This window comes from Staurois parvus, unplaced genomic scaffold (genome assembly GCF_062004578.1).
Source record: "Staurois parvus isolate SC_StPar_1 unplaced genomic scaffold, SC_StPar_1.0 ptg000276l, whole genome shotgun sequence".
In the NCBI taxonomy this organism is placed as follows: Eukaryota; Metazoa; Chordata; class Amphibia; order Anura; family Ranidae; genus Staurois; species Staurois parvus.
In genome coordinates, this window is record NW_028318072.1 from 362,768 (window position 1) to 377,141 (window position 14,374).

The window sequence follows — 14,374 nt, forward strand, 5'->3', positions numbered from 1 at the left end:
TTCAGTTTACATCAGGGTGCTCCATTGTTTGCGCCTAAATAAAAAAAAGTAAGGCGTATTTTTGTGCAGTGCGCTGTGACACGCTGCAGTGCAAAACAATGGATATAGCTGTGAAAAATGCAAACACTGAGGTGCGCTTTAAATGATAAGTTCACCTACATGTTAGACGCAAAATATGCATTCTGCATTGCAGTAGCCCCCTTTCCTCTGCACCCCCCTGATCCTCCCCCCAGCAGGCAGGGGTTCATCTAAAACAGCCTACGCTTGTCCTCTGACAGCATGCTGTAGGACCCTTGCTATTTGTGCAGAAACAGTGGTCACTCTGCAGACTTCTGTGATGCCCGCTACTGAGTCAGACCTATATCTCTGTAGTCGCCAAAGCTCGTGCTCCCTGCTGATTGCTCAGCATGGGGTGTGTCAGGCCTTTTCACAGAGACCACTGCTTCCACACAAATGGCAAGGGTACCACTCTGTAGCATGCTGGCAGGACACAGGCTTTTCTACTCAGCCTGTGGCTGCTTTAGAAAAGAAAAGAAAATGTAATGCTTTTTGTTTTGATTCATCTGAAATGTATTTAGCTGATTTAAACTGAGAGTTCAATTGGATTTTCAGCTTGAAAGTTAAACGTTCCTAGCGTGGACATATGTGCAGTGACGTAAAAGTGAAACAGCGGACAAAAAAAAGGTTAATCTCTAAAAAGCTGTTTACTGGTAATTGAATATTATTAAAATCCTTTTCTCTACGGCCAGTCAATGACTCGGTTATTGCAATTCTCATGTATGATTGCATTGGACTACTTAGTCCTCATGCTCGCTGGACATTTTGATAACGCTGGTAACATTAGCTGTGTAAAGTCACGTTCAAAACGTTTTTTTTAGCATTTTTGCATTAGTGTTTAGCGGCGTTTTGACACATTTAGCAGTGTTTTTCCATGTTTGCGGTTTTTAGCATTTTTTTGGAAAAAACATCCAAGACAGCCAGTTTGTGGCGTTTTACAGGTTTTTTTTTTTTACCATGTTTTGCCGCGTTTTTCAGCGTTAGAGCATTTTTACAGCTAAAAAACTCCTCTAGAAACACACTAGTTCTGGGTTTTTTCCATCCAAAAAACGTTGATTACAGTCTATGTGTGTATGGACACATAGGATAACATGCTGGGGGGCTTACTGGCTGTAGAAAAAAACATCAAAAGCCAAAAACAGCAGCTCTAAAAACGTCCAGTGTGCATGCGGACTAAGGCTTGGTTCACATATGTGCAGGTGGTGCCGCTGCGGATCCGCACGAAAATCCGTGCAGCCACACCCCCCGCACAGAGGAATGTGGACCCGCAGGTGGGTGCCATTAATTCTAATGGCACGCCGCCCGCACTGGAAAACGCAACCATACTGGGAATCGAGGTTCCCGTGTGGGCTGCGTTTTCAGAAGAAGTGCAGAGACTTCTTCCCTGCGTGTCACGGGGCACGGGAGTCCATTGAAATGAATAGGCTCTCGTGTCCGCGTAAAACGTGGCCCACACGGCCACATATATGAACCAGGGCTAAGTGTGAACCTGCACTTATTTCTCTCAAGGACAACTTTTGACACTCTTCGGTCTCTTTCACACAGGTGCAAGTGCTTTCGCCTTCTGAAAAGCGTTCCACGGTGGTTCAATTTTCAGAGGGCGGTAGAGCATGCGCTGCCAGGTATTCAGAGGGCACTGCTGCCAACTGCTTTTTTTTTTTTTGGTCTATTTTTTGTACCTCTGCTTTTTGGGGGGTTTTTTTTCATTGCAAACAGCAATTTAGCACTGGGGGACTGTGTGATAATGCCTGTGAAACTCTGCAGCCCCAGTTCTAAATGCTGTGGTTGAGAAGGACAGCATTGTAGCTGCGGCATGTGTACAACCCTGTCTAGCTGTAATGTTAGCATTCAGGCCACCAGCAGTGGGTTGGCAAAATTGAGGCTTAGCCACCTGCTTTTAACCCCCAGGCTACCTGTGTGAAAGAGCCCGTAGGACTCATTTGCACTGCATTCCTCACATTCAGTGTGCAGTTCTACATGGTTTACATGGTTATTTGTGGTGTGTTTTTGTTGTGATTGCAGTACATTAGGTTGTTCTTTTATTTACTGAGTTGCATTTGCTTTCTTTATGTATCTGCTGTGCATTCATGTGTTTGCATGCGTTGTACGTTTACATGCAGAAAAATGCTGCATGCGGTACGTTTTTTTTTTTTTTTTTTTTCTCAATGCATATGACAGCACCACAAGTGGTGTAAACTAGGCTCGTTGAAGCACATTCATGTATTTTTATTTTGTATATGCGTTTGTAATGCATAATGCAGCACAGTGGCTAAATGGTTAGCACTTCCGCCTGGCAGTACTAGGGTCGTTGGTTCAAATCCCAGCCACGGCACCACCTGCCTGGAGTTTGCATATTCTCCCTGTGCCTGTGTGGGTTTCCTCTGCGTACTCCGGTTTCCTCCCATACTCCAAAGACATGCTGGTAGGTGAATTGGATCCTGTCTAAATTGGTCCTAGTATTTGTATGAATGAATGTAAGTTAGGGACTTTAGATTGTACACCCCTTGAGGGTTAGGGACTGATGTGAATGTACAATATATATGTAAAGTGCTGCGTAAATTGACGGTGCTATTTAAGTACCTGAAATGAATAATGGTGCCCCTAGTGCTGTCAGCACACCCTCTGTGTCTTCCTCCAGGGCCTGAAATATGACCCTATAAGATTTGCTTACTGCAAAGGGTGTCATTTGTGTCAGTCACTCTTACTCTGTACCTCATATTTTTCTAAATAGCTTTCCTTTTGATCCAGCATAGACTTTTTGCAGTTTTCTTTGTTGTGGATTCTATCAGACATGGTAAGCATTCTCACACGACACAAAAGCTGCAAGCCTATGGATAAAAGCATATACGCATTTATTTTACGTGGTGGTAGACGCAGTTGATATTTTCTTTATATTTGGACGCGTGTCACAGGGACGCTCTTCACCGTTTAGTCATACTATGGAAAAAACATGGTGTCACAGGTATTTTCAGCTTGTAGGCCCCTCCAGCGCTGAATTTGATCCAGCTGCGTAATAAGTGTTGATATTCTGTAAAATAGTGATAAATGAGTCTGCCGTGACAGGTCCAGGGAACTCCCCACAAACATGGCCTCAAGGCCGCAGAGAAACCACGCTGAACACTATGAAGAAATAAAAGCTTCATGTTTTCCAACTGTAGCTGAGATCCATCGTTGGAGCTAAGGGAACAAGTTTGGACAGAAGAGGTGACTTCCTTGGGATAGCATGGGGCTGACAGCTGTCAGGGCCGCATGACTGAGCAGTGCAATTCTCAGAACTGGATGGACTGATAAAAATTATTTGGCAGGTAAAGTAGTCCCCATTTATAGTATGTCTTTCAACTGCATGTTTACCTCTTTGTAAGAAGGGATTAAACACACCTTTGAGATGCAGTGCATTATGATGATGCATGCTAACACATAATTGGTGCATTAGCTTGGTACATGTCTATTATTTTGAATGACATCCCAATGCACTAACACAATGCAGCTCCAGTGCACATGTATTGCGACTCACGGTAACATGCTACTATGCATACAATAAACCAAAAATCACAGCGCAATCAGAACTGAGCAATGGAGAAAGATACAGGCAAACCTCGGTTTACGAATGCCTCGGTTAACTTAATTTTCGGTTTATGAATGAAAATCCATTGAAAATAATGCCTCAGTTTACAATTTTTTTTTCGCAATACGAACAGATTAATTGGTTTTCAATGCATTTACACATTTTAATCATGTCCCTGTACATTATTTATGCCTTTAAAGTGCACTCTCTAAAGAGTTTTGAACAGATAAGACTTTTTTTTAATTTTTTTTCTGACCTCCGGAATGGATTAATTGGATTTCAATGCATTTACAAATTAATTTTTAATCATGTCCCTGTACAGTATTTATGCCTTTAAAGTGCAATTCATAAATAGTTTTGAACAGAAGACTTTTTTTTACTTTTTTCTGACCTCTGGAACGGATTAATTGGTTTTCAATGCATTCCTATGGGAAACCGCGTTTCGGTTTACCAATTTTTCGCAATACGAAATGTCCCGCAGAACGCATTAAATTTGTAAACCGAGGTACGCCTGTAGATATTTTAGCAAGGTGATGGTGTGTCTGCAAAGAACCCCCGGCCCCACATTCCTGACCCCTCTGTACTTACTATACCAGTGCTCCTGTGCTGCCACTTCCTCTTGTGCATCTGGCACTGAGATGACTGGTGTTGGTGACTCAGGAGTGTATGGTAGGGTTACCAGCTTTTCTTAAAAAAAAAAAAAACACCAGTCTTATGGTCTACTTCCTGTTAATAATATTGGCAAAAAGTGTAATTTTTTACTGGCCAACCTGTTAAAATGCCAGCCAGGTGGCAACCCTAGGGAACGTGATGTCACTCCCCTACTCATGTGACTGTACTCAGCCTTAGCAATTGGCTGCTAGAATCAAGCAGTGTCACAGATGAGAAGTTTGCATGTTCCTCTATACCTAGTACCAGGTATTATAGATGGCTGTGGAGCGGTGAAGGAGCACTGATAAGGTAAGTAGGGGTGTTGATGTTGGTTGGGTTCTTTGCAGAGATGTCAATTTACCCTAAATATTTGGTAATTGAGAGCTGGGGAGGTAAGTGTACTGTATGTGGATAAAGGAGTGGGCTTTAAAGAGACTGTCACTTTTCCCATTTAGGGCAGTGTGGCAATTTCTTTTTGTGTGGTACGCACAGGTAGGGATGGAAGATATGAACAGTTTAGAAATATTATTGGATAATTTGCCTGAGTTAATATAAAAAAAATCACCCAGACTGTTATGGAAGACCATTGTCCCTAGTCTCTGCACATTGTTCTGGTAAAGTATTCTGATAAAACAGATGCAAGACGTAATTGGGAGCTCAATATTACTGCCCCACAGGAATTAAGATTATCAAATGTATTGGATAGGTAAAGGAAAGCTCATCTCAGGATCTTTGATTCACTTTAGAACAACTTGAGTCATGAATGACAGGATTATTTGAAAGGGTTTTAGGAGGATATTGGAAGTGCAGATAACTGGGCAGAACAGTGGCTAAATGGTTAGCACTGACAGTATTCGGGTCATTGGTTTGAATCCCAGCCACGGCACCACCTGCCTGGAGTTTGCATGTTCTCCCTGTGCCTGCGTGGGTTTCCTCTGGGTACTCCGGTTTCCTCCTACACTCCAAAGACATGCTGGTAGGTGAATTGGCTCCTGTCTAAATTGGCCCTAGTATATGTATATATGAATGTGAGTTAGGGACCTTACAATCGTACGCCCCTTGAGGGTTAGGAACTCATGTGAATGTACAATATATATATATGTAAAGCGCTGTGTAAATTGACAGCGCTATACAGGTACCTGAATTAAATAAATAATAAATAAATAACTGAGATAAGGGTGTGATTGTGGGGCAAAGCTATTTCCCTATGCAGCTGACCTCTTGTTCAGTGACCCTCTTCTTACAATTGTCGGCCTCTCCCCATCCTTAAATAGCTGATAATAAAACAGTAGGGCGCTCTGCAGTGTATAAGAAATGTTTGTAGAATGATCTCAAAACCTGTGAAAGTCCCAAACACACAGTTAGAATTTTGTTTAAAAAATGATTTTCTAATGAATGATTGGAATCTGAAGGTGACAGATGAAAAATGTTTCTTGTTTCTAATCTGAATAAACAAAATTCTAACAGTGAATGTGATCTCTATTTGGGGAAAATCAAACTTCTAATAAGCATGTGCTAGGTAAAGTTTGACCTGGAAGTAGAACTTTCATTGTCCATCAGGAATATTTGTTGGTTTTTATACAACCCCAATCTCAAAAAAGTTTTTGTATAAAATCTACATAAAAACAGAGTGCAATGATTTTCAAATCTCATAAACCCATATTTTATTCACAATAGAAAATAGAAAACATGCCAAATGTTTAAACTGAGAAAATATACCTTTTTATGAAAAAAATAAGGTAATTTTGAAACTGATGGCAGCAACCCATCTCAGAAAAGTTAGGACAGGGCAACAAAAAGCTGGTACTAACAAGGAAGAGCATTTTGCTACTAATTAGGTTAATTAGCAACAGGTCAGTAACATGAGCATAAAAAGGGCATATTATGCCGGCCGTAAGTGTCGAAAATCTGCCGATTTTTGCTGTTAGTGGGTCAATGGCACCGGCCGATTTTTCGTGGTTCCTCCCCTTTTCGGTGATCGGGCATGTAGGAAAATTTGTGAAAAACTACCTATTTTCAACTCAATGATGGTCAAATCGTACGATCGTTTTCTGAAAAGAATATGCGCATGAGCCGTGACCTGTAAGGAACAGAAGTTTCACCTGTTATATGGGGTGAACTTTATGACTTGGTCGGCCGATTTTTGAAATCACAGATGGCACCATCGGATTACTGAGCGAACGACGTTTTCGATTTTCAGATGAAAAATCGTTCAGAATTCGAACCATGTATGGCCTGCATTAGTGAGTCAGAGTGTCTCAGAAGTAAAGATGGACAGAGGTTCACCAACCTGTGAAAAGCTGCGTCTAAAAATGATCAAACAATTTCAGAATAATGATCCTTAACGTAAAATTACGAAGACTGAATGGGTTTATTTACTAAAGCTGGAGAGTCCAAAATCAGACTCCCTTCTGCATAGAAACCAATCAGCTTCTAACCTCAGCTTGTTCAATGAAGCTTTGGCAATGAAACCTGGAAGCTGATTAGTTTCTATGCAGAAGGGAGTCTGATTTTGCACTCTCCAGCTTTAGTAAATAAACCCCAATATGTCATCACCCACAGTATATAATATCACAAGATTCTGAGAATTTTGGAGAAATCTCAGTGCACAAGGAACAAGGCTGAAGCACAATATTGGATACCAGTGATCTTAAGGCCCTCAAATGGAACTGCATTAAAATCAGGCATGTTTCTGTGAATGACTTCACTGCATGGGCTCAGGAGTACTTCCAAAATTCACTGTCTGTGAGCAAAGTTTGCCTTGCTATTCAATAATGCAAGCTAAAGCTCTGTTGTACATAGAAGAAGCCCTATATGAACATCACCCAGAAACACCACAGTCTTTTCTGAATGAAAGCTCATTTATAATGGTCTGTTGCAAAGTGGAAAACTGTTCTGTGGTCAGGCAAATCAAAATTTGACATTCTTTTTGATGACTATGGGCACCATGCCCTCTGGACTAAAGAGGAGAGGATCCTTCTGGCTAGTTACGAGCACTCAGACCAAAAGCCTGCATATCTGATTGAAATGGGGTGCACTAGTGCCTAAGGAATGGACAGCTTGCACATCTGGAAAGGCAGTATCAATGCTGAAAGATATCCAGGTTTTAGAGCAGCATATGCTCAGGCAAGAATGGGACACAATTCCTCTCCCAAAACTCCAGCAACTGATCTCAATTCCCAGTAGTTTACAGTGTTGGTAAAAGAAGAGGGGATGCTGCACCATGGTAAACATGGCCATGTCCCAACTCTTTTGGAATTGAGGTTGCACTTTGCCAGCTTTTTCTTGCCCTGTCTCAATTTTTTTAAGATGTGTTTCTGCCATCAATTTCAAAATTACCTTTTTGTTTATGGTACAATTTGTTCATTTTAAACATGGGATGTTTTCTATTTTCTGTTGTGAATAAAATATGGGTTTATGTTTGCAAATCATTGGATTCTGTTTTGATGTAGATTTTACACAGCATCTCAATTCTTTTGGAATCGGGGTTGTATATGGTATTTATTATTTATTTCAGGTACTTATATAGCGCCGTCAATTTACACAGCACTTTACACATATATATTGTACATTCACATCAGTCTCTAACCCTCCAGGGATGTACAATCTAAGGTCTCTAACTTACATTCATACACATATTAGGGCAAATTTAGACAGGATCCAGTTAACCTACCAGCATGTCTTTGGAGTGTGGGAGGAAACCGGAGTACCCGGAAGAAACCCATGCAGGCACAGGGAGAACATGCAAACTCCAGGCAGGTGGTGCCGTGGCTGGGATTCGAACCAACGACCCATGTGATAGGGTCACAGGCATAAAATAGATCACTTCCATGCATCTCAATATCAAACATTAAAGTTTGAACCATTGGCTTGGGAAGTTAGACAAAATTTTTAAGCTTGTTCTAACAAAATTTGTTGAGTCACCGTACTTTTGCATGCTCTGAACGATTTTTCTGAATTTCTGTACAGATATTCCAACGAAAATCTGCTATGTATGGCTAGCCTTACTTCTGAATGTTTGTAACTCATACAAGTGTGATGGTTTATATCTTGAGATCCATTTAATTTAGGGTTAGAATTCTACATTTTCTCCCCGTGTCAGTCAGAGCTGGTCGCCTACAGAAGAGCGGTTGCACAGCAGTTGTGAGCCATGAAATGACTCAACGGACCAGATTTCATGACATGAATCTATTATAACTCTGCCGATAATTGTACGCACCTACATGCTTACTAACAGGATAAGACTCTTTGCTTAATTCTTCCCTGGGTGTCCGCCAAGTTGCAGCTTGCTTTGTGCAGACCCTCTGACAACAACATCCTGGCTTTGAAAGCTTTCCTAACTTAGTATCACGAAAGCCTTTTGTTTATGATTGTAAAGTCACTCTTTACCTCACTGTGTGTCCTCTTCTCTCTTCTAAAATACTCCTAAGTGGGTCTGATTACAAAGTGGAGGTTATATGTCATATCTAGATTACAAAGCACTTTGGTAACCGTTGAATGGGTACAGCAAGTTCAAACTGTGTGCTTTTTCTTTTATACTGTCATTTATCTTTTTTTACTGTTCTTGGATTGTTGGGTGTTCTACCAAGTGGTCTAAGTTAGACCAGCCTTTCTGAACCAGGGTTTTCTTTTGAGGCGAATAGAGGTTCCTTGAAAAATTAGTAATGGTGAATTGATTTCCCAATTATACCAACCGCCAATACAAGGGAGAAATATTCCACTGAGCACTCAAGGAGTCACTTGCATAGTGACTGCTAATGTAAGGGAAGCCACAAGTTTTCACTTTCACTTCAAGATTGTTGCTAAAAATGATTTTGTTGTACTGTATTAAGTAGGAATGCCACGTTCTTCATTTTTTTTGTTTAATGCCTAAAGCCTACTGCACACAATTATCAGACATGCTAGTCTCATATCGAAAACGAATAGGTTACTAGAGTTACCAAAATTATTGTAAAAGAGAATACAACATCCCATGATGATGTAATGTATTGTATTTTATTGTAATGTGTTCTTTCGTTTCCGAGCATGCATGATCTTAGTCAGTCGATGTTTTACAGATTAATAGTTTACTGATTAAAAGAAAATTGTTCATTGTGTTATATTACGAGAAAACATTTTGTGCTTGTCCCTTCGGATAATTTTGCACTAACTGTCATAATCTGCTCTCAAAAGCAGTGCACTAACGATCAGATTATCATACAATTGCTCAGAAAACGTATTTTTCGTCTGATTTTCTCATCGGGTGTACTATGCATAACTCCAGGTTTTGCGTTATTTTAAAGCGGAACTAAACCCATCAGTTGAACAGTTTCAAGAAATAGTTACATTCCAGATATGTCATGAATACCAACACTACTTGTGTTTTCAGCCAAACTTTCAAACCATTAAATGGCTGGTGTCATAACTGATCACATGTGCAACATCATGACAGCTTCAGATCAAACAGAGGCTAACATGGCAGCTTCTAAAAAGGTGAGGAGGGTTTATCTCCACTTTAAATAGTTTGGGCCAAGCTGTAAGTGCTGTATAAACTGTATTTAGAATCATCTATGTGCAGTATACAGCTCTGTGTTCCAACAGCAGTACAGAACTTCCCATCCAGCTCCCGGGACAAAATCTAGTAGGGCTACTCAGGGGGGAATTGAGTGCTACTCAGCCATGCAGAGGAAGCCTTTTATTTTATAGGGCTTCTTCTGCCTGAAGTGGAGAGTCTGGCAGATGACTTCACAGTCTCCACCTCAGCCAATCAGAGGAAGCCTTGTATTCATTGATAAAACGCAAGCCCCCCTGTGAATGGCTGAGAAGTACTCGATTTTGTTTGGGGGAACCAGGCCAGGAAGTCCACATACTGCTGCCAGAATACAGCGCTGTATACTGTATGAATACATACAGTTCATACAACTCTGACAGCAGCCACTTTCCTTAGTGAAGGAAATATTTTTGTTTGGCCCAGCTTGGTACATGTACTGAACTGAACACCTGCTGCAGAATCTATCAGTGGGGTTTCCCTTCACCATTGTGTAGGATTAACTCTTACTAGTTATATATTTATACAGTATATTAAGTACATAATAAACACCTGATCTATTGGTATAGGGCAGTGGTTCTCAACCTTCCTAATGCCGCGACCCTTTAATACAGTTCCTCATGTTGTGGTGACCCCCAACCATAAAATTATTTACCCAGTAATTATAATTCATGAGTGTCGTTTTACCTCCAATACTGCTGCTTTCTACACAATAGCTGCTCTTTACACATCGGAAATATGTGTTTTCTGATGGTCTTAGGGGACCCCTGTGAAAGGGTCGTTCGACCCCCAAAGGGGTCGCGACCCACAGGTTGAGAACCACTGGTATAGGGGATTCACATATTTGACTGTAGTGAACTGGCATGTAAAGGTTTAGAATGCTTAGATTATCCATTAACTCTTCTGTTGTGTTTGCTTTCTATCCAGGGCAGATGTTAACACAGAATATCCGCTCTATGGAGTGCCAGCCTTGCTCACCGTTTAGAAACGTGAAGTTCCAGAGAAGAGATATTTAGGATCCCCATCTGTTTCCTGTGCCAGCCAGGAGAAGCGCAGAGACAAATGAAAGGGGTGAAATGGAAAAACAGCAACTCTCTGTGGATGATGACCTGCTACCTATTTATTATGTTCACTCTGAGGTAGAAGATAAAACATATTCTAGAGTGTGGCAGGGACATGAAGCCTCTGCACCTTCAACGCACTTTAATCATTTTCCATCATTTAATGAGAACTGCTTGCCCTCAGGTCCGTCCACAACTGAGAGGTCTGTGTTAAATAAATATGATCATGAAGGACAGAAGGAAGTCAATAGTGTTGGTTTTACTCCAGGTACGAATGCTGAGGACTGTTGTGCAAGCAGTGCCTATTCCGGAGTCCAGAGGGTCTCTGATTTTCATCAGTCTTATAAAGCCACCAATACGAGCACCCAGGTCAGTAGCACATCAAAGAACACCCCTGCTGAGGATGTTTTCCTAGCCAGCTTACTTCAGGTTCAGCTTTGTGTCATGGATCTCCAGGATCAGATTGATATTACAGAGACCAATCACAAAGCCAGGGAAATGGAGCTTAAGATGAACATGCCTATGGGGCTAAAGATGAGCCCACCTTCCACTTTGGAGCCTACAATAGGTCCATCTTGCATTGAGGAGTCTGTAAGGGATCCAGAACCTTTGTGTGTGGATGAGGACCAAGAGAGTGATGATACTGCTTACTCTGAATTGGAAGTAGAAGATGAGCGCTTGTTTTGCGATAACCCTTTATTTAAAAACTCAAACGTGCCACATAACGTGGACTATAATGTACAGAATTCCATTACTGAACTGACCAGCCAACATGAATCAACTCCCATGGACAGAATGGTGAATGAGGGAAGCCAGCTGCTGCAACCAAATGCATGGGATAGTAAAGACTTTGGTATGGGAACGGCTGCATGGCATCACATAATACGGGAGGAATCTCTGGAGGAACTCCAGATATATGAAGACGAGTGGGAGGAGAAGAGGTCCATGTCCCGGTTTACAGGGACCACTAGGTGGCCTGTTTCAGAAAATGTGCCTTGTACGCAGGAGGTAGGTGACACACTTGATTACTGACTTTAACTAAAGTTAAAGTGTTTGTCCAGCCAAAGTTATGTTTTATTAAATTTCTGAATAGAGTAGGGAATAATTGGAATCTCTGTTGTCTTTTACTTCTCTCCAGGGATGTGTTAGAGAGCTTTCCCTCATTATTGTTCTGGTGACAGTGGCTTCACCACACAGGAAGGTATGGAAAATTTCCAACCACAACACAAACAAAATTTTTTCTTAGTCAGTAGAGTAGCAGAAGGCTAGAACCCTGGTCAGATTTTTATTGCTGTCTGTGGCCCTGTTCCAGATTTTTCCCTCACTTCCTGTCTGGTGAAACCATTGTCACTTTGACATTACATAAACTGAATCATTCTAACAGCTTTAGCTTTATCGTGGCAAATGAGAGCATGGTACACCTTAGTGAGCCTTTTCAGCAGTATATTTCATGGATGTTGAATTCCTATCGCCCAACGCCTGGGACATGTAGTTCCAGGCACCGGGCAGGTAGTTTTTTACCTTCTGCCCTGCTGCGGGCAAGCAGCAGGGCTCACCTGTAAGGTGGAAGCAATTGGGCAGAAGCACTAGCCCCTATGTGTGAAGCTCCCCCCGCCCAGTGTTTCCCAGGCTTCTCTTGCCCATCTGCAGCCCTGGGACTGGTTCACGACCAGCGGCTACAGGGGAGGGAGGAGAGCGGACATGTCCACTCGCCTCCCCTTCTTGTCCTGACCCGGAAGTGCCATTATAATGTCACTTCCGGGTCCCCGTTGAGAGATTCCAGGCAATTGCAGCTGGAAAAGAATGTAATGCAATACGATATGCACTGCATTACATTCAGGGGAGCAGAGGGGAGACATCCAGGGTCTTTTAGATCTTGGATGTCTCAATAAAGAGAACCTGTCACCAAAAAATCATCACATAAGGGACTTTGTCCCCTATGTGAATGAAAAAAAAAATTAAGTAAAAAGTGTTTTTTTTTTTTTTAATTGTAAAAATGAAAGTTACACCCAAGCACATAACATCCCCCCCCCAAAAAAAATTGAGCCCCCCCATATACGCACATACAAACGTAAAAGCACACGCTGGGGCTCTTATGCATGAAAATGTCGATTGCGATACACATGTTACATAACGCCGCGCATGCCAGAATGAGAGCAATAATTCTAGCACCAGAATAGAATAATAATAGAATAGGATAATTCCAATAACACCAATAATCCGTAACACTATACTGATGACCTAGATGGGGCTTTAAAAGCGTCACCTATAGAAAATATAGGGTACTGAAGTTCGTCGCCATTTCACGAGCGCATACAAATTTAAGGTTTGACAAGTTTTATCTACTCGCTGCAACCTCATCTTTTATATTTTAGAAAAAAAATTGTTTTGTGAACTAAAATTAACTAACTTGTATTACTGAAATTTTGCAGTAATATCATGCGACATTGAAAATTGGAGCTACCACAATTTTATTCTCTAGGATCTCTAATTTCAGAAAATATATTATGTTTGGGGGTTTGTGTAATCTTTAGGCCTTAAATGATTTTTTAAAATCTTGTTCAAAACACGCAAAAACCGCTCTGTCAGCGAAAAGGATAAAGGATAAGCTCGACACTCCCCTTTTTTGACAAGCACCCAATCGGTGCTCATTACACTGCAAGGTCTCTCTCCTCCCTGCTAGTCCCCGGGTGCGGTGCTGGAGACAGGCAGGGAGGGGAGGAGAGGATAAAAAGTGCAATGTTAAAAATATTAAACGTTTAAGTCACCATAAAACCCCCTTTGTTTTTAAAACATTCCTAATATCACCTCCAATTTCAATACGGTTTTGTTTAAAAAAAAAAAAAAATGTTTTATCTGGACAAGTAGATTGTCATGAGGGACAAGTAGATTGGGACACCGATTTAGTCCCTTGGACAAGTATTTTTTTTTCAAAAATCTCCACACCTCTGATAGGTTGTCCAAAAAAATTGTCTTTTTATAAATTCTTCACTTATTAAAGCTGAGATTTAGACAAAAAACATCCTTGCAGTAATGCCACCCCGTCTCCTTTTGTGTAAACCCAAAACTTTGCAGGAGAGATTTAAACATTTTCAGGCTATATTTTCCCAGCTTTCACATGCTGTCTTTTATATGTAACAGGAAATATGAGGAAATCTCCCCAAGTGGGGAGAAAATCCCTCTTCCACAGTTGTTAACTGTGCAGGTGTCTCCATTAGAATACTTACCCTTACCTCTAGTGACAATGCTTTAATTTTTGACTTCTTGTCAGGTTCTGTTTTGATGACAATGGTCATTAGGACCAATACAGGTGCGAGTCTTTAAAGTGAGGACACAGACGGCTTTCAAAACTCAGAGAGGGCCTAATTCTTTCCTACTCTATGTAGAACTAAAAAAAAAGTTTTTGTTTTATATATACTTGATACATATTAGATTTGAACCTTTTACTGGTTTCAACAGGGGGTTGCAGCCAGGAGTGTGTGCACATTCCACAGGTTGGCTGTTGGCTTTCTT

General features: G+C 41.2%; 1 protein-coding gene across 1 annotated transcript in view; it reads left to right on the forward strand.

Moving 5' to 3' along the window:
• LOC149458755 (uncharacterized) overlaps nt 1–14,374 on the forward strand; it is a 128,907-nt gene that overhangs the window by 57,566 nt on the left and 56,967 nt on the right. The window contains exon 2 of the mRNA XM_089681678.1: nt 10,728–11,869. Coding sequence (XP_089537804.1) covers nt 10,877–11,869 — 993 coding nt within the window. The 5' untranslated portion in view covers nt 10,728–10,876. The remainder of the gene's footprint in view (nt 1–10,727; nt 11,870–14,374) is intronic.